The sequence below is a fragment of the Oncorhynchus tshawytscha genome, linkage group LG04 (genome assembly GCF_018296145.1).
Source record: "Oncorhynchus tshawytscha isolate Ot180627B linkage group LG04, Otsh_v2.0, whole genome shotgun sequence".
Lineage (NCBI taxonomy): Eukaryota > Metazoa > Chordata > Actinopteri > Salmoniformes > Salmonidae > Oncorhynchus > Oncorhynchus tshawytscha.
The window spans coordinates 50,837,701-50,861,710 of NC_056432.1; the positions used below are offsets into that span (position 1 = coordinate 50,837,701).

A 24,010-nucleotide genomic window follows, 5' to 3' on the forward strand; every position below is an offset into this window, starting at 1 on the left:
CAAATGATCAAGGAAACTACCAGGTACAACCCTAAATCCGTAACCATGGGCACCCTCTTAGATATCATCCTGACCAAATTGCCCTCTAAATACAACTCTACTGTCTTCACCAGGATCTCAGCGATCACTGCCTCATTGCCTGTGTACGTAATGGGTCCACGGTCAAACGACCACCCCTCATCACTGTCAAACGCTCCCTAAAACACTTCAGTGAGCAGGTCTATCGAATCAACCTGGCCTAGATATTCTGGAAGGATATTGACCAAAATCCCGTCAGTAGAGGATGCCTGGTTGTGTTTTAAATGGAAATTCCTCACATTCTTAAATAAGCATGCCCCATTCCAAAAATGTAGAACTAAGAACAGATATAGCCCATGGTTCACCACAGACTGCCCTTGACCAGCACAAAAACATTCTTAGCAGACTTTCAGGGAAGTCAGGAACCAATATACTCAGTCAGTAAGGAAAGCTAAGGCTAGCTTTTTCAACGAGAAATTTGCATCCTGTAGCACTAATTCCAAAAGGTTATGCGACACTAATGTCCATGGAGAATAAGAGCACCTCCTCCCAGATGCCCACTGCACTGAGGCTAGGAAACACTGCCACCACCGATAAATCTACGATAATCGATTATTTCAATAATCACTTTTCTATGGCTGGCCATGCTTATCACCTGGCTACCCCTACCCCGACAAACAGCTCAGCACCCCCTGCAGCAACTTGCCCAAGATCCCCCCCGCTTCTCCTTCACGCAAATACAGACAGCTGATGTTCTGAAAGAGCTGCAAAATCTGGACCCTCTCTTTCTAAAACTATCAGCCAAAATTGTTGCAACCCCTATTACTAGTCTGTTCATTCTCTTTCGTATCATCTGAGATCCCCAAAGATTGGAAAGCTGCCACGGTCATCCCTTTCTTTAAAGGGGGAGACACTCTAGACCCAAACTGTTATAGACCTACATCCATCCTGCCCTGCCTCTCTAAAATCTTTGGCAGCCAAGTTAACAAACAGATCACCGACCATTTCGAATCCCACCCTACCTTCTCCACTATGCAATCTGGTTTCCGAGCTGGTCATGGGTGCACCTCAGCTACGCTCAAGGTCCTAAATGACTTCATAACCGCCATCGATAAAAGACAGTACTGTGCAGCCGTCTTTATCGACCTGGCCAAGACTTTCGGCTCTGTCAATCACCGCATTCTTATCGGCTGACTCAATAGCCTTGGTTTCTCAAACGACTGCCTCGCCTGGTTCACCAACTACTTCTCAGATAGAGTTCAGTGTGTCAAATCGGAGGGCCTGTTGTCCGGCCATCTGGCAGTCTCTATGGGGGTGCCACAGGGTTCAATTCTCGGGCCGACTCTGTATATATCAATGATGTTGCTCTTGCTGCTGGTGATTCTCTAATCCACCTCTTCGCAGACGACCCAATTCTGTATACATCTGGCCCTTCTTTGGACACTGTGTTAACAAACCTCGAAACGAGCTTCAATGCCATACAACACTCCTTCCGTGGCCTCCAACTGCTTTTAAATGCTATTAAAACTAAATGCATGCCCGTCAAATGATTGCTGACTGCACCCACCCGCCCGACAAGCTTAACTACTCTGGACGGTTCCGACTTATAATATGTGGACAACTACAAATACCTAGGTCTCCGGTTAGATTGTAAACTCTCCTTCCAGACTCACATTAAGCCTCTCCAATCCTAAATTAAATCTAGAATCGGCTTCCTATTTCACAACAAAGCCTCCTTCATTCATGCTGCCCAACATACCCTCGTAAAACTGACTATCCTACCAATCCTTGACTTCTGCGATGTCATTTACAAAATAGCCTCCAACACTACTCAGCAAACTGGATGTAGTCTATCACAGTGCCATCCGTTTTGTCACCAAAGCCCCATATACTACCCACCACTGCGAAATGTATGCTCTCGTTGGCTGGCCCTCGCTACATATTCGTCACCAAACCCACAGGTCGTCTATAAACATTTGCTAGGTAAAGCCCCGCCTTATCTCAGCTCACTGGTCACCATAGCAACACCCACCCATAGCACGCACTCCAGCAGGCATATGTTACTGGTCATCCCCAAAGCCAACACTTCCTTTGGCCATCTTTCCTTCCAGTTTTCTGCTGCCAATGACTGGAACGAATTGCAAAAATCACTGAAGCTTGAGTCTTATATCTCCCTCTCTAACTTTAAGCATCCGCTGTCAGAGCAGCTTTCCGATCACTGTACCTTTACACAGCCAATCTGTAAATAGCACACCCAACTACCTCATCCCCATATTGTTATTTATCCTTTTGCTCTTTTGCACCCCAGTATCTCTACTTGCACATCCATCACCTCAGTGTTAATGCTAAATTGTAATTATTTTACCTCTATGGCCTATTTATTGCATTACCTCCCTACTCTTCTACATTTGCACACACTGTACATTGATTTTTCTATTGTGTTATTGACTGTACATTTGTTTAGGTGTAACTCTGTGTTGTTGTTTTGTTGCACTGCCTTTCTTTATCTTGGCCAGGTCGCAGTTGTAAATGAGAACTTGTTCTCAACTGGCCTACCTGGCTAAATAAAGGTTAAATAAAAATAAATACATTTTTAAAAGATTGAACTCTTTGGCTTGAATGCCAAGCGTCACATCTGGAGGAAACCTGGAACCGTTGTAAGGACTTCTAGAAGAGGTGGGTGGAGGAGTCAGGCACAGAGAGCAGGGTAGCGGATAAGTGGAGATATATTTACTCCCAAAACAACAGAGTATCGGTCAACGCTACACACACGGGCGATAAAAGACCCAGTCCAAAACCAACAGGACGAAACGGTTCGGGAAAATAAAATCCACAAAATAACACACACCAAATACAAAAAAACAAGCCCGCACAAAAGCCGGTGGGCCTACTGGGTTTAAATAGCCCAAAACCAAAACATAAACAAGAAACAGGTGCAACTAATCAGAGAACACTAAATGAAACAGAAAAGGGGATCGGTAGCAGCTAGTAGGCCGGCGACGACGAGCGCAGAGTGCCGCCCGAACAGGAAGAGGCACCATCTTCGGAAGGATTCGTGACAACCGTCCCTACGGTGTAGCATGGTGGTGACAGCATCATGCTGTGGGGATGTTTTTCAGCGGCAGGGGCTGGGAGACTAATCAGGATCGAGGGAAAGATGAACGGAGCAAAGTACAAAAAGATCCTTGATGAAAACCTGCTCCAGAGCGATCAGGACCTCAGACTCCAGCGAATGTTCACCTTCCAACAGGACAATGACCCTAAGCACACAGCCAAGACAACGCAGGAGTGGCTTCAGGACAAGTATCTGAATGTCCTTGAGTGGCCCAGACTTAATGATGGTGTTGGAGTCGTGCCTCGCCATGTGGTCATGAGTGAACAGGGAATACAGGAGGGGACTAAGCACACACCCTTAGGGGCCCACGTGTTGAGGATCAGCGTGGCGGATGTGTTGTTACCTACCCTTACCAGCTGGGGGCCACCCGTCAGGAAGTCCAGGATCCAGTTGCAGAAGGAGGTTTTTAGTCCTTAGCTTATTGACGAGCTTTGAGGGCACTATAGGTGTTGAACGCTGAGCTGTAGTCAACGAATAGCATTCTCACGTAGGTGTTCCTTTTGTCCAGGTGGGAAAGGGCAGTGTGGAGTACAATAGAGATGGCATCATCTGTTGATCTGTTAGCGCGGTATGCAAATTGAAGTGGGTCTAGGGTTTCTGGGATAATGGTGTTGATGTGAGCCATGACCAGCCTTTCAAAGCACTCCATGGCTACAGACGTGCGTGCTATGGGTCGGTAGGTATTTAGGAAGGTTGCCTTAGTGTTCTTAGACACAGGGACTATGGTGGTCTGCTTAAAACATGTTGGTATTACAGACTCAACAGGGAGAGGTTGAAAATGTCAGGGAAGACACTTGCCAGTTGGTCAGCGCATGCTCGCAGTACACGTCCTGGTAATCCGTCTGGCCATGCGGCCTTGTGAACTAACCTGTCTCACGACGGTCTAATCCCAGCTCACATTCCCTATTAGTGGGTGAACAATCCAACGCTTGGTGAATTCTGCTTCACAATGATAGGAAGAGTTGACATCGAAGGATCAAAAAGCGACGTCGCTATGAACGCTTGACCTGTTTAAAGGTCTTACTCATATCGGCTGCAGAGAGCGAATCAATCTCATTGATTCATTCCTCTAATACAATCGAATCTCTTCAAACTTAAAGGTATCGTTTGTGCATTTAGATACGTAACGAATCGCCTTAAAAGGCAAGGATGCACATCCCTAGATATTATTAAATTCAAAGTAGTTTCTTCAAACTACAGGAGATGGAGGCGGTATATTATATATTGTTTTCTTGGTGTTAGATTGTTATTTTTGTGTTGCGTTATAGTCATTTATTTAAATTTGCCTTGCTAACTTCAATGGCAAGTAGCTAGCTAGCTACCAGAGTGCAGTTTTCTCTGCTGGAATTGCTAATGACAATGTAGTGATTTTTTTGTCGACACATCAGATTCAAGCTCTGCATATTCAAACTGCGCAACACAACGAGAAGGTAAGAAAAAACAGGGATGTTCTCAATTAGCTTATCGATAGTACTGCATTTTTAGGCATGCAAGAGTTGGCTTTTACTTAGGGGCACGATGAGAGTGAAAGTTCCGGTAAAAAGGGCAACTACAGGGAGTTTGCAGAGGTAATTGCACATTACAATGCTTTATTTGCTGAGCATATGGAAGTTTCTACTGTCTTCTCTGGGATGTCAAAATCAATTCTGAATGAGCTTCCATCGCATCATCCATTAAAAGTGAGATTACAACTCACGCTCAAGTCTGCTTTCCACTTTCCTCTGGTATTTATTTAGCAAATGTGATAACACATCTTAACTCCCGATAGATGCAAGCAAAAACTCTTTACATATAGCCTAAGCTACACCTAAACATTTGTGATTTGACATGCTGTATGGGATGAAAAACTAGACCATTTTTAAGTAGGCTAATAAAAAAAGCAAGTGCATACAGCCTATGCTCCTTGTCCATCTGGTCAGGGTAAACAAATTGGTAATGTTATAGTCCATTTTTTGTGTCAGGAGAAAATGTGAATGTGATCAATTTTGGTTTATAGTCCAACGGGCTCGCTAGGGTGCCGAGACCTTTTCAATACAACAGTATTAGCTAGAATTAATGAATTATCACAATAGTGATGACACAGGCTGTGAGTACATTTTTAATTGGGCCTACATGATGCAAACAAGCATAAAGCATGCTCAGCCCTGTGAGTTCTATTGTCCATCAGCTGTCTCTGTGTAGAGGAAACCCCATCGTTTAGTCTAGTCAAAAAATAATTCATATGAACAAGTGCAAGGTTCCTGCAGTTTGACAGGGTTTTAATCCTCCCCAGGGCCAGGAGTTTTTACAGTTTTTCAAAGCCTTAACAGTGATTCATCACTGTCTTACCCTATAGGGTCAGGGGTTTTACCTGGTTAGGTCACCAGATAAGGAAAAACTCTGGCCCCCAGTTTTTTTGTTGGCCTCATTCAATCTCTGCTGTGATCCCATCCCAACACGGTGTAAGTAGATGTTTGGGTAAATACCATAGTAGACCAGCAACTAACACAATTGTATTATTACACATATACTGTACCTCAATAATTGAACTGCTTGCTTAAATGTGTTGTGTTATTGTTTATTTCTTCCCTGTCAAATCCTGTCCTGCCCTCAGTGGAAGAGTTGAGCTCTTCTCGAATATGCATACATGATCAGCCTGTTCTGTACTGAAGTCTCTGAACACTTCAACCTCTGTCCTGCACTGAAGTCAAGCCTCTGAACATCTCAACTCATGCCTCATACCCTCATTCAATCACTGCTGTGATCCCTTCCCAACACTGTGTAAGTAGCCCTCATTTCCATTCCCCATAATATTTTACTGTAAATGTTTTTATTAAACGTTTTAGGTTAAAATAATTTGTCTTTGACAATTTTTCAAACACGGTTTGTCATCTCCCTTCCTCCTACACTGTTCAAGTCACCAGCCTCCATTGCATCTGTTATGTCACAGTTATGACAACATTATGTAGGCTATATGAGTGCTGCATTTCAAATAGCACAAACAACCTGTGTTATAACGGTGAAAAGTGAGGAAAACAATTTCCGTTTCAGTCGGGGAAAACAATTTTTGCTTTCTTCCCTTTCTTGGTAAACACTCGCTGCTGCAAATCGATGTTGGCCCCTAAATTTGAAAAAGGCTGCAGTGAAAGGGGAAACACATTGTGTGTGTGTGTGCGCATGTATCTGTGTCTCTATGTGAGTGAGTGTGCATGCTAGCGTGCATGTGAATATCTAAACCCCATTCCGTATAGTTCAGACACACACGTACAGTCAGAATGGTAGGAGTCACAAAGGCCCAGCAGATTCTCCAGAAGCGGTTTGGTTGGAAGCCAATCATCATTTCAATGTCCTCGCAGAACCTCTGCAGGCCTAGGAAGAGGGGAATAAAGACAGAAAGAGGGAGAGTCAGTCAAATCGACTGCTCAGGTGAGGGGAGTAGAGACAACCTGACAGAAAAAAACATCCATCCAAAATGGAACCCTATTCCCTATCTGTATATGCTTCTGGTCAAAAGTAATGCACTATGTAGGGAATAGGGTACTATTTGGGATGCACACAGAGTGTGAGCCAGATTCACCCAGAGCTACAGACAAGAGAGCTCCACACTGGCCCCCTACAAGGCACATCCATTCCCAGGGAGAACCCAGGGCATTTATTATCCTTCAAAAAAATGTGGCTTGACGGTTGTCACAATTGTTGTCAGCGTATTGACCGACAAATTTAGCAAGAGATGAGTCACAAGCCACACAATAATTTCACTGGAACCACCTCTGCTGATGGTGTGACAATTTGGAGTACAGTATGTTCCATATACTCACAGGTCTACTTCAGACCTGGAAGTGGAAAAAAAAACACCTGTTTAGGCGAGCTGCTGGCTAGCGGAGTAGAGCACTTGAAAAAGAAAAGGAGAGCCGCACACTCTAGGAGCTCAGATGCAATAATTGAATAACCTAATAACCTAATAAACAACGTTTCAACAGACAAGCTGTCTTCGTCAGGGTATAATGACAAACACTGCGGGTCACTAGTTTATAAAGTGTCAGAGAACACACACAGGTGTCTGTAATCATGGCCGGGTGTGGCCTGTTATCAATGGTTAATTCTCAGATATAAGAAGAACATACAAAAGCATGAACGGATAGCATACAATAATAGATACAATTTGGCTACATAGGCCTACAAAAGAAAATCACAATAATCACAAAAATGGCTTCAGATCAAAGTCTACGTTGACACAGAAGCGAGAAAGGGTCTTTAATTAAAGATCCAGGCAACCTCTCATTTGAACAATAAATTGTTGAGGTCACCCCCTCTCCTAGGGAGGGTGACATGTTCGATGCCGATATAATGTAGTGACGAAATTGAGTAGTTCGCTTCCAAAAAGTGGGCCACAACTGGGTAAGTTGTGTTTTTGCACCTAATGGTGCTACGATGCTCCGAGATTCATACTTTTAATTTACGCTTTGCTTCACCCACATCATTTTTACCACAGGGACAAATTATAAGATAAATAACTGCCTTAGTGGAGCATGTGGTAACACCTTTGATTGGGATCAGTTTCCCTGTTTGGGGGTGTTTGAAGGATCTACATTTGTAAGTGCCATTGTATTGAGCGCAGCCATTACACTTGTAGTTTCCATCCGGTAGAGGTGCAAATAGATGTTGTATAGGGATATTTTGGGTGGTAAACCAGAGTTTACCAATTGACCTGATCATTGGTCCATTAGAATGGTAACACAGACATCTAGTGGTCAGAATGAGAAGTGCTCAAGCCCCTGTCGGAGAGGGATAAAGTTGCCCCTAGACACTGATCTAAGGTCTGTTTGGTGTTTTTAATCACAACAGTTAGGACAAGGATTTAAGGATTAAGCTGAACCTAGATCTGTGCTTAAGGGCAATCTAGGTACCTGGTCTGGAGCCTCTTATAGCCCATTTACACAGACAAAACCTTTTTTTTTTAAGTCTTCTTTTATATGTGAAATTAATTTTTTGATAAAAACACACAAAAAACAGATCAAGACCTACTCATTATCTTGTTTTTTCATAGACCATGTAACCAAAAAACAGGTAACAGATCTGTGAGACTAGAGAGGTGTTCATTTGCAGGTAAATACATTAAAACTTTAATTGTTTAACACCTCCCTGATTTGATTTGAAAACAGCCACCGTGGTTTAACAACCTAAGCACCACAGACTAGAAGTCCTGTTTCATACTGTACTTGTGCTTTCTGTGTTTGTGTTGTTTAGCCAAGACAATGTTGAATGGCTATGAGGATTTTCTGATTCTGACTTGATAAAGTGAGATAAGAGTAGGATGAATTTGCCCCCCGAGACAATGATCTGAATGCAGTTTTGCATTCTTTTTCATAATGTTTAGAATAATATTAATAATTGTATATGCCATTTAGCAGATGCTTTTATCCAAAGCGGCTTAGTCATGAGTGCATCAATTTTTCATATGGGTGGCCCCAGCAGGAATCAAACCCACAGCACTTGGCGTTGCAAGCGCCATGCTATACCGACTGAGCCACACAGGACCACAGTTAGGATTTAGGGAGGGTAAGCTGATCCTAGATCTGCGCCCGAAGAGTAACTTCGGAGCTATCAGAGAGTATAGTCAGGTAAACAAAAGGTCAAAAGTAACTTTTATTCTACTACTCACCATAGAAGTAGGAGATTCCGATCAGCTCACAGATGGCAATGATTACCAGAGAGTAAGAGGCAGCGTATGTGTCCACCAACTGGAGCATGTACATCCCATTCTGTTAAACACACAGGAACGCAAAAATCGTACACACACAATCGTACACACACACAGAAACACACACACACGTAAACCAGTGATGCATAGCCAGTGTCATCACTGGCTTACATCTGAAATGCCACCCTATTCCCTACGAAATGGCACCCAGGTAAAAAGTAGTGCACTATATAGGGAATAGGTTGCTATTTGGAACGCATATTTCAGTAAACTCTTGTTGTGGTGTGTTTTTTGTCCTATATTTTTATTTTTAATCCCAGCCCTGTCCACGTAGGAGGCCTTTTGGTAGGCCACATTGTAAATAAGAATTTGTTCTTGCTTAGTTAAAGGTTAAATAAATCAAATAAAAATACAATGTGTGTGTGTGTGTGTGTGTGTGTGGCTGCACATACAGTGCCTAATGAAAGTCTACACACCCCTTGCAGTTCACCTTCAACTGCCCTAAAATTAAATTAGATGTTTTTTCCAACTTATTTAGCTACACAACCTGTTCCACATTGTCTACAATTGTGAAAATTATAGAAAATCTTCTCAATTAATAAAAATAAAAACATGTCTTGATTGAGTATGTCTTCACACACCCTTGGTGGCATCAGCTTTGGCAGCAATAACTGTGAATAATTTTGAATAAGATTGCACCAACTCTTAGGGCAACATATATCAGAAATGTCAGAATTGCTCAAAGTCAATACATTTGGTTGGGAATCATTGATGGACAGCAATATTCAAACTTTGTTGCCAAAGGTGCCTTCACCAAGTATTAACTCTGGGGTGTGAAGACATACGCAATCAATACATCTTCGTTTTATGCGTGCGTGTGCCCGCATACGTGAATGCTCGTTTGTGTGTGTGCTAGCATGTACAGTGGGGAGAACAAGTATTTGATACACTGCCGATTTTGCAGGTTTTCCTACTTACAAAGCATGTAAAGGTCTGTAATTTTAATCATATGTACACTTCAACTGTGAGAGACGGAATTTAAAATAAAAATCCAGAAAATCACATTGTATGATTTTTAAGTAATTCATTTGCATTTTATTGCATGACATAAGTATTTGATACATCAGAAAAGCAGAACTTAACATTGGTACAGAAACCTTTGTTTGCAATTACAGAGATCAGACGTTTCCTGTAGTTCTTGACCAGGTTTGCACACACTGCAGCAGGGATTGTGGCCCACTCCTCCATACATACCTTCTCCAGATCCTTCAGGTTTCGGGGCTGTCGCTGGGCAATATGGACTTTCAGCTCCCTCCAAAGATTTTCTATTGGGTTCAGGTCTGGAGACTGGCTAGGCCACTCCAGGACCTTGAAATGCTTCTTACGGAGCCACTCCTTAGTTGCCCTGGCTGTGTGTTTCGGGTCGTTGTCATGCTGGAAGACCCAGCCACGACCCATCTTCAATGCTCTTACTGAGGGAAGGAGGTTGTTGGCCAAGATTTCGCGATAAATGACCCCATCCATCCTACCCTCAATACGTTGCAGTCGTCCTGTCCCCTTTGCAGAAAAGCATCCCCAAAGAATGATGTTTCCACCTCCATGCTTCATGGTTGGGATGGTGTTCTTGAGGTTGTACTCATCCTTCTTCTTCCTCCAAACACGGCGAGTGGAGTTTAGACCAAAAAGCTCTATTTTTGTCTCATCAGACCACATGACCTTCTCCCATTCCTCTGGATCATCCAGATGGTCATTGGCAAACTTCAGACGAGCCTGAACATGCGTTGGCTTGAGCAGTGGGACCTTGCATGCGCTGCAGGATTTTAATCCATGATGGCTTAGTGTGTTACTAATGGTTTTCTTTGAGACTGTGGTCCCAGCTCTCTCAGGTCATTGATCAGGTCCTGCCGTGTAGTTCTGGGCTGATCCCTCACCTTCCTCATGACCATTGATGCCCCATGAGGTGAGATCTTGCATGGAGCCCCAGACCGAGAGTGATTGACCGTCATCTTGAACTTCTTCCATTTTCAAATAATTGCGCCAACAGTTGTTGCCTTCTCACCAAGCTGCTTGCCTATTGTCCTGTAGCCCATCCCAGCCTTGTGCAGGTCTACAATTGTATCCCTGATGTCCGTACACCCTCTCTGGTCTTGGCCATTGTGGAGAGGTTGGAGTCTGTCTGATTGAGTGTGTGGACAGGTGTCTTTTATACAGGTAACGAGTTCAAACAGGTGCAGTTAATACAGGTAATGAGTGGAGAACAGGAGGGATTCTTAAAGAAAAACTAACAGGTCTGTGAGAGCCGGAATTCTTATTGGTTGGTAGGTGATCAAATACATATGTCATGCAATAAAATGCAAATTAATTACTTAAAAATCACACAATGTAATTTTCTGGATTTTTGTTTTAGATTCCGTCTCTCACAGTTAAAGTGTACCTATGACAAAAATTACAGAACTCTACATGCTTTGTAAGTAGGAAAACCTGCAAAATCGGCAGTGTATCAAATACTTGTTCTCCCCACTGTATGTACGTGTGTGTGTAATTCCTGCATGTCTGCGTTTGTGTGTGTGTGTGAGTGTTTGTTTGTGTGAGTGGTGCTCTGTACCTCTGTGACCATAGGGAATCCCAGGAAGAAGAAACATGCACAACAGATGAGTGTGAACAGAGGCTTGTTCTTTCTCAGGTACTGGGGGAACTCGTCTGACACCGACGTCACTATGGTCTCAATGGTGGCAAACTGTGACAAAGGAGAAGAGCGAGGTAAGAGAGGAGAGGAGGGAGAGAGGAAAGAGGGAACAGAGGAGAGATAAGAGAAAAGAGGGGAGACAGCAGCAAGGGAGGACAGGAGAGGAAAGAAAAAAAGGGAGAGGGCAGAGGGGAGATAGGGGAAAGACAAATGTGAGAGAGGGCCGATAAGAGAGGAAAGTCAAGGAAGAGAGGCGAGACAACAGTGAAAGTCAATGACAGTGAGGGAGAGAGAGTCATTACAATCACACAGGAGATACAGTATCTGTGGACAAAGGGAGCCGAGAGGGAAGAAAGATAACAGAGATTGAGAAATAACACCTGTTTAAAAGAGACACCAATGAGACAAGAGTGGGAGCAGAAGAAAGTGACAAGAGGGGCCAAGAGGCCAGAAGACAAGTGCAGAGAAAAGAAAGGATGAATACACAGATCAAGCAGAGAGAGAGAGAGAGCATGTGTGAGAGAGAGCATGTGTGAGAGAGAGCACGTGTGAGAGAGAGAGAGAGAGAGAGAGCACGTGTGAGAGAGAGAGAGAGCACGTGTGAGAGAGAGAGCACGTGTGAGAGAGAGAGAGAGAACGTGTGTGAGAGAGAGAGAGAAAGAGCACGTGTGAGAGAGAGAGAGAGAGAGAGAGAGAGAGCACGTGTGAGAAAGAGAGAGAGAGAGCATGTGTGAGAAAGAGAGAGAGCACGTGTGAGAGAGAGAGAGTGGTGGTGTGGGGGCTGTGCTTTGGCAAAGTGGGTGGGGTTATATCCTTCCTGTTTGGCCCTGTCTGGGGGTGTCCTCGGATGGGGCCACAGTGTCTCCTGACCCCTCCTGTCTCAGCCTCCAGTATTTATGCTGCAGTAGTTTATGTGTCGGGGGGCTAGGGTCAGTATGTTATATCTGGAGTACTTCTCCTGTCCTATTCGGTGTCCTGTGTGAATCTAAGTGTGCGTTCTCTAATTCTCTCCTTCTCTCTTTCTTTCTCTCTCTCTGAGGACCTGAGCCCTAGAACCATGCCCCAGGACTACCTGACATGATGACTCCTTGCTGTCCCCAATCCACCTGGCCGTGCTGCTGCTCCAGTTTCAACTGTTCTGCCTTATTATTATACGACCATGCTGGTCATTTATGAACATTTGAACATCTTGACAATGTTCTGTAATAATCTCCACCCGGCACAGCCAGAAGAGGACTGGCCACCCCACATAGCCTGGTTCCTCTCTAGGTTTCTTCCTAGGTTTTGGCCTTTCTAGGGAGTTTTTCCTAGCCACCGTGCTTCTACACCTGCATTGCTTGCTGTTTGGGGTTTTAGGCTGGGTTTCTGTACAGCACTTTGAGATATCAGCTGATGTACGAAGGGCTATATAAATAAATTTGATTTGATTTGATTTGATAGCACGTGAGAGAGAGAGAGAGAGAGAGAGAGCACGTGTGAGAGAGCACGTGTGAGAGAGAGAGAGCACGTGTGAGAGAGAGAGAGCACGTGTGTGAGAGAGAGAGAGAGCACGTGTGAGAGAGAATTTGAGAGAGAGAGAGAGCACGTGTGAGAGAGAGAGAGAAGCCCAATGGGACTGAGCTATCTGCCACTTCACTGCTTCTCGACAACCTCATGAGCACCCCCCCAAAATTCTCATCAATACAGTATCCCCAGCCACTTACTGCCAAGCGATGACACACGCACGTACACACACACACCATTGACGTCACTAGAGCCCCGAACGATTTTGTATCAGCCCGGAGTATTTTGCCCCGCTGGGATGGTGTAAAACAAACTAGGCGACACTGCATTACACACCGCAATGAATACTCCAATCATGAGCCCTGCGCTGGCCTGCCCTGACTTTTTAGTACTGCTAAAACCAGCAATTATGTGTACAGTGGCACTTTAGGAGGCGGAGTAATGTGGTTTTCCAAAGTAATTTTTGATTAGTCCAAAGAAATCGCTTGGGCGACTGTTCATTCTCTGAGGGAGCACAAATATGAGAAGGGGAACTGGAAGTAAACTTTGTTAGCTTGCTACTTGTCACGCCCTGACCTTAGAGATCCTTTTTTATGTCTCTATTTGGTTTGGTCAGGGTGTGATTTGGGGTGGGTATTCTGTGTTCTATTATTTGTATTTCTATGTTTTGGCCAGGTAGGGTTCTCAATCAGGGACAGCTGTCTATCGTTGTCTCTGATTGAAAACCATACTTAGGTAGCCCTTTTCCCACCTGTCTTTGTGGGAAGTTGACTTTGTTTATGGCACGTAGCCTTTAGCGTCACGGTTTGTTTTGTAGTGTTTATTGTTTTGTTCAGCGTCTTTTCTAAAATAAAGGAATATGTACACTCACCACGCTGCACCTTGGTCCTCTTCCTTCAACAGTCGTGACACTACTACTATAGCACATTTTGTTAGCCCAAGACTATGCTATTCAGAGTTATTGACCTCACAGTAAGCCAGATTCGAGTAACTTACATTTCAACATGTAGACTCAAAAGCTTTACTGACCGATAACGTCAAGCTACTTAACTAATGTTTGGGACTACCCAGTCTAGCTAGTAGTACTGCTAACATTAGCTACCTAGCACATTTTACGAGCAAGGTTTTGATTACAGTACAGTAGGTAACGGGACACTGAATCCAACAGCTGGAGCTCTGTACACCACCTGACAATTACTGTCCAAATATGCAAAATAATGCTAATGTTATATAAATAATCTAATATCAAGCATTACTAGCAGACCAACGCTCTGGTTAAACCGGATGTCCTCAGATAACTCTGGGCCCAGTGTCCTCAGTCAAGTTTAGAGCCTACGTGCAATAACATGATTATCCGAAGGACACACAGCTGCCATCACGCAAATATACTCCCCTGTAAACTACAAAGAACATCCTGCAACACTAACGAGCTTAGAGTGCCAAACTATCTCACTGACATTGACCCTTGCATGCACTCCTGCAAAGACAGGAAACACCTGAGCCTAAAGCAGACATTACCAGTCCCTAAATCCATGCTTCCTTGACACACATACATTTCATGAGCACTGTACACTCACACTCTACCCCCCTACTGGTCGGGTGCCAAGAGCAGAGGACTCTGCTGTGCACCAATGGGGCTCCTGCTCTGGCTAGAGCAGGCCCGCCTCCAACTCTTCAGGACCAGTCAGAAGACCAACACGACGAGACTCCACCTACATTATTCTGTGTATACATTCTGCTGTAAACTCTGGCTGAGCAGCCTAATTATTCTGACTCCTCACAGAGTCATATTGCTTAGGTCCGTGCACGATGTAGGACAAGATATCTTTGACCAATAAACTGCCGTTTTGCTACACCTGATTCCACTGTGTCCAGCGTCCATGATTTGGTCTCGTCCTCCTGTATTTGAACATCAACACTAATAAAGCTAGCTAACTTAAGGGAAACACGACGTTAGCTCAATTAGCTACTGTAGCTATCTGCTGAAAAAACAAAGCTGGATAGCTGAGTATTTTTTTCCCTCCAATTTATAGAAGATGGCCATACAGAATTTCTTCTTCAGAAAGAGGGCGAGAGATGTAGCTCAGCAAACACAGATGGTTGTGATATTTGCAGGAGTAAGTTAATTTATTTTCTCTGTGTGTGTGTAATTATAATACAATTATTTCAAATCAACTTTAGCAACATACAGTGGGGAGAACAAGTTTTTGATACACTGCAGATTTTGCAGGTTTTCCGACTTACAAAGCATGTAGAGGTCTGTAATTTTTGTCATAGGTACACTTCAACTGTGAGAGACGGAATCTAAAATAAAAATCCAGAAAATCACATTGTGTGATTTTTAAGTAATTAATTTGCATTTTATTGCATGACATAAGTATTTGATCACCTACCAACCAGTAAGAATTCCGGCTCTCACAGACCTGTTCTTTAAGAATCCCTCCTGTTCTCCACTCATTACCTATATTAACTGCACCTGTTTGAACTCGTTTCCTGTATAAAAGACGCCTGTCCACACACTCAATCAAACAGACTCCAACCTCTCCACAATGGCCAAGACCAGAGAGGGTGTACGGACATCAGGGAAACAATTGTAGACCTGCACAAGGCCGGGATGGGCTACAGGACAATAGGCAAGCAGCTTGGTGAGAAGGCAACAACTGTTGGCGCAATTATTAGAAAATGGAAGAAGTTCAAGATGACGGTCAATCACCCTCGGTCTGGGGCTCCATGCAAGATCTCACCTCGTGGGGCATCAATGGTCATGAGGAAGGTGAGGGATCAGCCCAGAACTACACGGCAGGACCTGATCAATGACCTGAAGAGAGCTGGGACCACAGTCTCAAAGAAAATCATTAGTAACACACTACGCCGTCATGGATCAAAATCCTGCAGGGCACGCAAGGTCCCCCTGCTCAACCCAGCGCATGTCCAGGCCCGTCTGAAGTTTGCCAATGACCATCTGGATGATCCAGAGGAGGAATGGGAGATGGTCATGTGGTCTGATGAGACAAAAATAGAGCTTTTTGATCTAAACTCCACTCGCTGTGTTTGGAGGAAGAAGTAGGATGAGTACAACCCCAAGGACACCATCCCAACCGTGAAGGATGGAGGTGGAAACATAATTCTTTGGGGATGCTTTTCTGCAAAGGGGACAGGACGACTGCACCGCATTGAGGGGAGGATGGGTGGGGCCATGTATTGCGAGATCTTGGCCAACAACCTCCTTCCCTCAGTAAGAGCATTGAAGATGGGTCGTGGCTGGGTCTTCCAGCATGACAACGACCCGAAACACACAGCCAGGGCAACTAAGGAGTGGCTCCATAAGAAGCATCTCAAGGTCCTGGAGTTGCCTAGCCAGTCTCCAGGCCTGAACCCAATAGAAAATCTTTGGAGGGAGCTGAAAATCCATATTGCCCAGCGACAACCCCGAAACCTGAAGGATCTGGAGAAGGTCTGTATTGAGGAGTGGGTCAAAATCCCTGCTGCAGTGTGTGTAAACCTGGCCAAGAACTACAGGAAATGTATGATCTCTGTAATTGCAAACAAAGGTTTCTGTACCAAATATTAAGTTCTGCTTTTCTGATGTATCAAATACTTATGTCATGCAATAAAATGCAAATGAATTACTTAAAAATCATACAATGTGATTCTCTGGATTTTTGTTTTAAATTCCGTCTCTCACAGTTGAAGTGTACCTATGATAAAAAATTACAGACCTCTACACGTTTTGTAAGTAGGAAAACCTGCAAAATCGGCAGTGTATCAAATACTTGTTCTCCCCAATGTAGATGGGTTGGCTGACAACATCACGAAAACAATTCAGATTGTTTAATTGTCACATGTATAGAGGTTGCAGGTGTGATTGCAGGGCACAGTGAAAATCGTAGGCTTCGAGCTCCAACATGCAGGACTAGTTAAATTAAATAATAAAAATTGTAATAAAAACAATAGAAATAGCACTATATACAGTTGAAGTTTAGATACAGTTTAGCCAAATACATTTAAACTCAGTTTATCACAATTCCTGACATTTAATCCAAGTAAAAATGCCATGTCTTAGGTCAGTTAGGATCACCATTTTATTTTAAGAATGCTTTTATTTCTTTCATCACATTCCCAGTGGGTCAGAAGTATACATACACTCAATGAGTATTTGGTAGCATTGCCTTTAATTTGTTTAACTTGGGTCAAACGTTTCAGGTAGCCTTCTACAAGCTTCCCACAATAAGTTGGGTGAATTTTGGCCCATTCCTCCTGACTGAGCTGGTGTAACTGAGTGAGGTTTGTAGGCCTCCTTGCTCTCACACGCTTTTTCAGTTCTGCCCACAAATATTCGACAGGATTGAGGTCAGGGCTTTGTGATAGCCAATCCAATACCTTGACTTTCTTGTCCTTAATCCATTTTGCCACAACTTTGGAAGTATGCTTGGGGTCATTGTCCATTTGGAAGACCCATTTGCGACCAAGCTTTAACTTCCTGACTGATGTCTTGAGATGTTGCTTCAATATATCCACATAATTTTCCTACCTCATGATGCATCTATTTTGTGAATTGCACCAGTCCCTCCTGCAGCAAGGACCCCCACAACATGATGCTGCCACCCCCATGCTTCACAGTTGGGATGATGTTCTTCAGCTTGCAAGCCTCCCCCTTTTTCCTCCAAACATAATGATGGTCATTATTGCCAAACAGTTCTATTTTTGTTTCATCAGACCAGATGACATTTCTCCAAAAAGTATGATCTTTGTCCCAATGTGCAGTTGCAAAATGATGTTCTACAGATGGTGCTCCTGTAGAACACTGTGAGTGCCCTCGGGGAAAGGCTGAATTTCTTGTTGTGTCTTCTTCACTACGGTGTGTCTGAGATGTGTACGCCAAGGAATTTGACGTTATTTACCGTCTCCACGGCGGCCCCGTTGATGAGGATGGGGGCGTGTCCAGCCTGCTTCCTCCTAAGTCCACAATGCGCCCCTTTGTTTTGCTAACATTGAGGGAGAGGTTGTTTACCTCCTCCCTGTAGGTTGTCTCATCATTATTGGTGATCAGGCCTACTGCAGTTGTGTCTTCAGTGAACTTGATGATGGAGCTGGAACTGTGTGAGGCCACACAGTCATGGGTATACAGAGAATGCAGGAGGGGACAGAGGACGCACCCTTGTGTGGCCCCCGGGTTGAGGATCAGTGTCGAGGAGGTAATGATATCTACCACCACCACCTGGGGGTGGCCCATTGTCATCGGGTCATTGTGCTTGAATCTTGAGAAAAAGGTGTTTAGCTTGGCTTGTAGGTGGCTGGCTTTCTTTTAGTAATCCATGATCGTTAGGAGCCTTTGCCACATACGCCTTGTGTCCGACCCGTTGAATTGCTCCTCCACTTTGTCTCTATACTTGTTTTTCGCCATCTTGGTCGATCTGTGTAATTCATATTTGTACTGTTTAACCAAATTATTGTCCCCGGTCACCTTGCCCTGTTTATAAGCAGCATCTCTCTCTTTCAGTTTTCCTACAAGACTGCTATCAATCCACGGTTTTTGATTCGGGTAAGTTTTGAAAGATACTATCGGTATCACATAATTTGTGACTCATTTCAGGAAACTAGGTGTATGTCGCATGTCACTACTTTACAAGAAAGCCATTTGAAAGTAAACTTTTTTTTAAATCAAAATGCATTTTGGGGAGAAATGCCTTCTGGAACATGTGAACTTTCATGTGCCTTAATAACAAACTTGTGTGCCATCTGTAAATATGAATAAAATGGTTAAATTACGAGCCTAGTTGGTTTAGCCATGGAACAAGGGAGCAACCTTCCCGCTAGCCATGTTTAGCTGAGATAATGAGTGGGCTGGACATGCCGAGAGATGAGTTTGAATTGGTCTGCCATGTAGCACACTTCTTTCTATAATATAAGCTGGTCAGTATGTGTAGATAATCCTTTCTAACGCAGCTTTTTTGAAAGATATCACATAGTAGAACTGCATAAGTGTTGCTTTCCACTTTCTGGAGGACCGAGTTTTGAAATCAGTGGAATTACAGTATGATAGCTAAGGAAATGGGGAAAATTCTGCCGTTTGATTGCAAATATGTAGACGGAGTCAAAGAGAACACACACAGAAGGCTCCGGATTACATCTTCCAACTAAGGGCAACCATGGCATCGGTAAGAGAGTCTAGCTAGCTACATTTTCAGATAATACACTTTTCTAATTTTGTCAGGAAGTCATTTTCATTTCAAGTTCAAGTGTACTGTTAGCTAGGTAACGTTACATGTATGAGCTGTGTAGTAATATTATTCGTATCTCAGAGACATTTGCATTGCTAGTTATAGCCGAATGTTAGCTAGCTAACATTGAACATGGTTGGTTAGCGACCGCCAGATTCATGCAGGGTAGTAACATTATGAGTTGGGATTATGGTTCATTGTTTAGCTACCTAGCTACATGTCTAAACAAAAGACTTCACAATGAAAGTAACAATTTCAATAGAATGTTTATGATGTCACTATGACAACTTGTAAATTCGCTCTGGCTATCTACTCTGACTTCAGAGCAATCTCGTCTGAGTGTTGCAGAGCGCAGAATAACTGATGAATTTACGAACGCTCAACACCCATTGAATATGGCCAGTGTCAGTAAATGTTGGCAAAATATATATTTTTTGTTAAATTGTTGCCAGCAGCACAGTTGCAATGCTCTGGATAACATAAAAACAGCCTAACCAGCTCTGCTAGGGCGAATAAAATGGTCAGAGTGAGCTGCTCTCTCCTTTGTGTATTGAAGTAGCTAGCAAGCTAGCCAACGTTAGCCAGTTAGCTTGGGTAACTGCTGTTGTTAAGTCAGAATGCCCGGATCAACCCTACTTTCGGCCAGATCGTCCAGTGTGCACTCTGAATGCTCCAAGAGCAAAACGCTCTGAATTTACAAACGACCAATCTGACAACACTCCTGAACAACTGAAGATGATTTTTAAAGAATTGATCGGGTTACTACTTGAAACCAACAAACGCCCCAAAATACCTGGCCCTCTGCACTCCCTAAATCGCTGCATTGAATGGTTCAGCAGACTTGTAGCCCTCCATAACTGTCTACGAGACTATTGCAGCTCTGTGGGTGTAATATTTATTGACAATTTTGAAACCTTCTAGAAACAAAGCTTGTATTATGAGGATGGGATCCACCCAAATCATTTGGGTTCCTGGATCCACTCGCAGCATTGTAAGGCTGCGTTGAGACAATGACTTATCAATGACCCAAGCCCAACTTCTTTCATTCCTACCATTGTGTCGCTGAGTTGTCATTATGCTTCAGCAAATGTACATTATCCCAGTGGCGTTAGAAGACAGTGTAAGTAACCAAATGTATATCCCTCTTACTGCCCTGAATGCCTCTGCTGACCCTACAGCTATTGTACGCAGTAATCATATGCCTATGAACCAGAGTTATACAGTTAGCACTGAGGTGGTGTGCCCTAGCAGGAAGTCCACTGTGTGCAGCTCACCCTGCACTAACATAAAACACCTGAGTATGTCTACCCCTGCTAAGTTTCCCAGTAAAGCAAGAAAAACAATCAAGCATTCCAGAAAAGTGTTAAAAATAGCCCACATTAACATATGTAAATTAAGAAACAAGGTTCATGAAATCAATCATTTGCTAGTGACAGATGACATTTATATTCTGACAATCTCTGAAACTCACTTAGATAATACATTTGATACAGTGGTAGCAATAAATGGTTATAAGATAGAGAAAATACAGAACTAACTAAAATGTGGAGGTGTGGCTGTTTACATTCAAAACCACATTCCTGTAAAGCTTAGAGAGGATCTCATGTTAAAAACTGTTGAAGTAATATGGCTACAGGTTCATCTGCCTCACCTAAAGCTCATTCTGGTGGGAAGCTGTTATAGGCCACCAAGTGCTAACAGTCAATATGTCAAATGCTTGATAATGTATGTGCTATCAATAGAGAAGTATATTTTCTGGGTGATTTCAATATTGACTGGCTTTCATCAGGCTGCCCACTACTGGCCCAACGCTCCTCCCTGCTGCCCCATGAGGAGCAACCAGACGCTGCACTTGACACATTTCTGAAATTGCTTATCCCAGTTACCAATAAGCATGCACCCCATTAAGAAAATGACTGTAAAAACTGTTAAATCATTGTGGATTGATGAGGAATTAAAACAAATTATGGTTGAGAGGGCTAAGGCAAAAGAAAAGGGAAATAGGTCTGGCTGTACAACTGATTGGCAAACATACTGCAAATTGAGAAATAGTGACTAAACTGAATAAAAAGAAGAAGAAACTACACTATGAAACAAAGATAAATGACAAAGAATGATAGTAAAAAGCTTTGGAGCTTTTTATACTTGAGTACTATTGTTTGTACTGATGAACGTGGTACCTTCAGGCATTTGGAAATTGCTCCCAAGGATGAACCAGACTTGTGGAGGTCTACATATTTTTTTCTGAGGTCTTGGCTGATTTCTTTTGATTTTTCCATGATGTCAAGCAAAGAGGCACTGAGTTTGAAGGTAGGCCTTGAAATATATCCACAGGTACACCTCCAAATAACTCAAATTATGTCAATTAGTCTATCAGAAGCTTCTAAAGCCATGACATAATTTTCTGGAATTTTCCAAGTTGTTTAAAGGCACAGTCAACTTAGTGTATGTAAACTTCTGACCTACTGGAATTGATACAGTGAATTATAAGTTAAATAATCTGTCTAAACAATTGTTGGAAAAATAACTTGTGTCATGCACAAAGTAGATGTCCTAACTGACTTGCCAAAACTATAGTTAATCAAGAAATTTGTGGAGTGCTTGAGAAACAAGTCTTAATGACTCCAACCTAAGTGTGTGTAAACGTCCGACTTCAACTGTATGTGCCCCCTGTTCCCCATTATCCTTGTAGATTATTGTTCCATGTCCTGTGCTCTGTTGTATCAGCTTTCGTGTTACTGTGTTAGTGTGCACTTGTTTTTACGGGTCTCGTCCCATGTATTTATTAGAGGTTTTATCTATTTTGGGTAGAGAAATGAAACCCCCTATTCGTATTCCTGAGCCTGCCTCCTATAATGATACAATGTGACAGAATAATCAACCTATCTAATGGAGACAGAAAAATGTGGAGTGGTTGAAAAACTAGTTTTAATGACTCCAACCTAAGTGTACATAAACTTCAGACTTCAACTGTATATACAAATAATAATGGATTGGATTCATATGGCATTTAAATATAGCATAAAAATGGTATATAAATGGTTTGTCACCAGTTCACAGCAAGTTTCACATTACAGAGCAGTTACGTCAACTCCTTCGCCACCCATAACCAAAAAGTTTGGCTTCTATTGGTTTCAATTGACAATATTGGTACCAGAGGGCCTGATGTTGCTTCGTGGCCTGCGTGGAAATCAAACTTGGGAGAAGACTGGCAAACACAACAACACACACAAGGCCCTATAAAATCAACGATGCGGAGAACGCGGACGGAATCGCGTATTCCCGAAATTAAAACGGAATTCAACGATATAAAAAAACAATTTGAATTTAGGAGGAAATCAACTAAATGTATTGCTCCACAATGAAATAGGGTGCAGGCCAGGCAGCAGGCTGTTAGCCAGCCTGCCAGCTTAGTGGAGTCTGCCACTAGCAGTCAGTGTTGTCAGCTCAGCTATCCACATTGAGACCGTGTCTGTGCCTTGACCTAGGTTGGGCAAAACTAAACATGGCGGTGTTCGCCTTAGCAATCTCACTAGGATAAAGACCTCCTCCATTCCTGCCATTATTGAAAGAGATCGTGATACCTCACATCTCAAAATAGGGCCATTTAATGTTAGATCCCTTACTTCAAGGGCAGTTATAGTCAATGAACTAATCACTGATCATAATCTTGATGTGATTTGCCTGACGGAAACATGGCTTAAGCCTGATGAATTTACTGTGTTAAATGAGGCCTCACCTCCTGGTTACACTAGTGACCATATCCCCCATGCATCCCGCAAAGGCGGAGGTCTTGCTAACATTTACAATAGCAAATTTCAATTTACAAAAAAAATTATTTTCGTCTTTTGAGCTTCTAGTCATGAAATCTATGCCTACTCAATCACTTTTTATAGCTACTGTTTACAGGCCTCCTGGGCCATATACAGAGTTCCTCATTGAGTTCCCTGAGTACTTGTAGTCATAGCAAATAATATTCAAATTTTTGACGACTTTAATATTCACATGGAAAAGTCCACAGACCCACTCCAAAAGGCTTTCGTCTCTGGACCTAATCACTGTCACAGTCATACTCTGGACCTAGTTTCATCCCATGGAATAAATGTTGTGGATCTTAATGTTTTTCCTCTTAATCCTGGAGTATCGGACCACCCTGTAATTACGTTTGCAATTGCAACAAATAATCTGGTCTGACCCCAACCAAGGAGCATCAAAAGCTGTGTTATAAATTCACAGACAACACAAAGATTCCTTGATACCCTTCCAGACTCCCTCTGCCTACCCAAGGACGTCAGAGGACAAAAATCAGTTAACCACCTAACTGAGGAACTCAATTTAAACATGCGTAATACCCTAGATGCAATTGCACCCCTAAAAACTAAAAACATTTCTCATAAGAAACTAGCTCCCTGGTATACAGAAAATACCCGAGCTCTGAAGCAGGCTTCCAGAAAATTGCAACGGAAATGGCGCCACACCAAACTGGAAGTCTTCCGACTAGCTTGGAAAGACAGTACTGTGCAGTATTGAAGAGCCCTCACTGCTGCTCGATCATCCTATTTTTCCAACTTAATTGAGGAAAATAAGAATAATCCAAAATGTATTTTTGATACTGTCGCAAAGCTAACTAAAAAGCAGCATTCCCCAAGTGAGGATGGCTTTCAATTCAGCAGTAATAAATTCAAGAACTTCTTTGAGGACAAGATCATGATTATTAGAAAGCAAATTACAGACTCCTCTTTAAATCTGCGTATTCCTTCAAAGCTCAGTTGTCCTGAGTCTGCACA

The 24,010-nt window shown here is 43.0% G+C and overlaps 1 protein-coding gene across 1 annotated transcript in view; it reads right to left on the minus strand.

Annotated features, from left to right (window-relative positions):
- Positions 1-24,010, minus strand: part of LOC112248957 (sodium- and chloride-dependent glycine transporter 2-like) — a 60,382-nt gene that overhangs the window by 9,291 nt on the left and 27,081 nt on the right. The window contains exons 12-14 of the mRNA XM_024418432.2: positions 11,419-11,550; positions 8,775-8,874; positions 6,381-6,481 (exon numbers count right to left, since the gene is read on the minus strand). Coding sequence (XP_024274200.2) covers positions 6,381-6,481; positions 8,775-8,874; positions 11,419-11,550 — 333 coding nt within the window. The remainder of the gene's footprint in view (positions 1-6,380; positions 6,482-8,774; positions 8,875-11,418; positions 11,551-24,010) is intronic.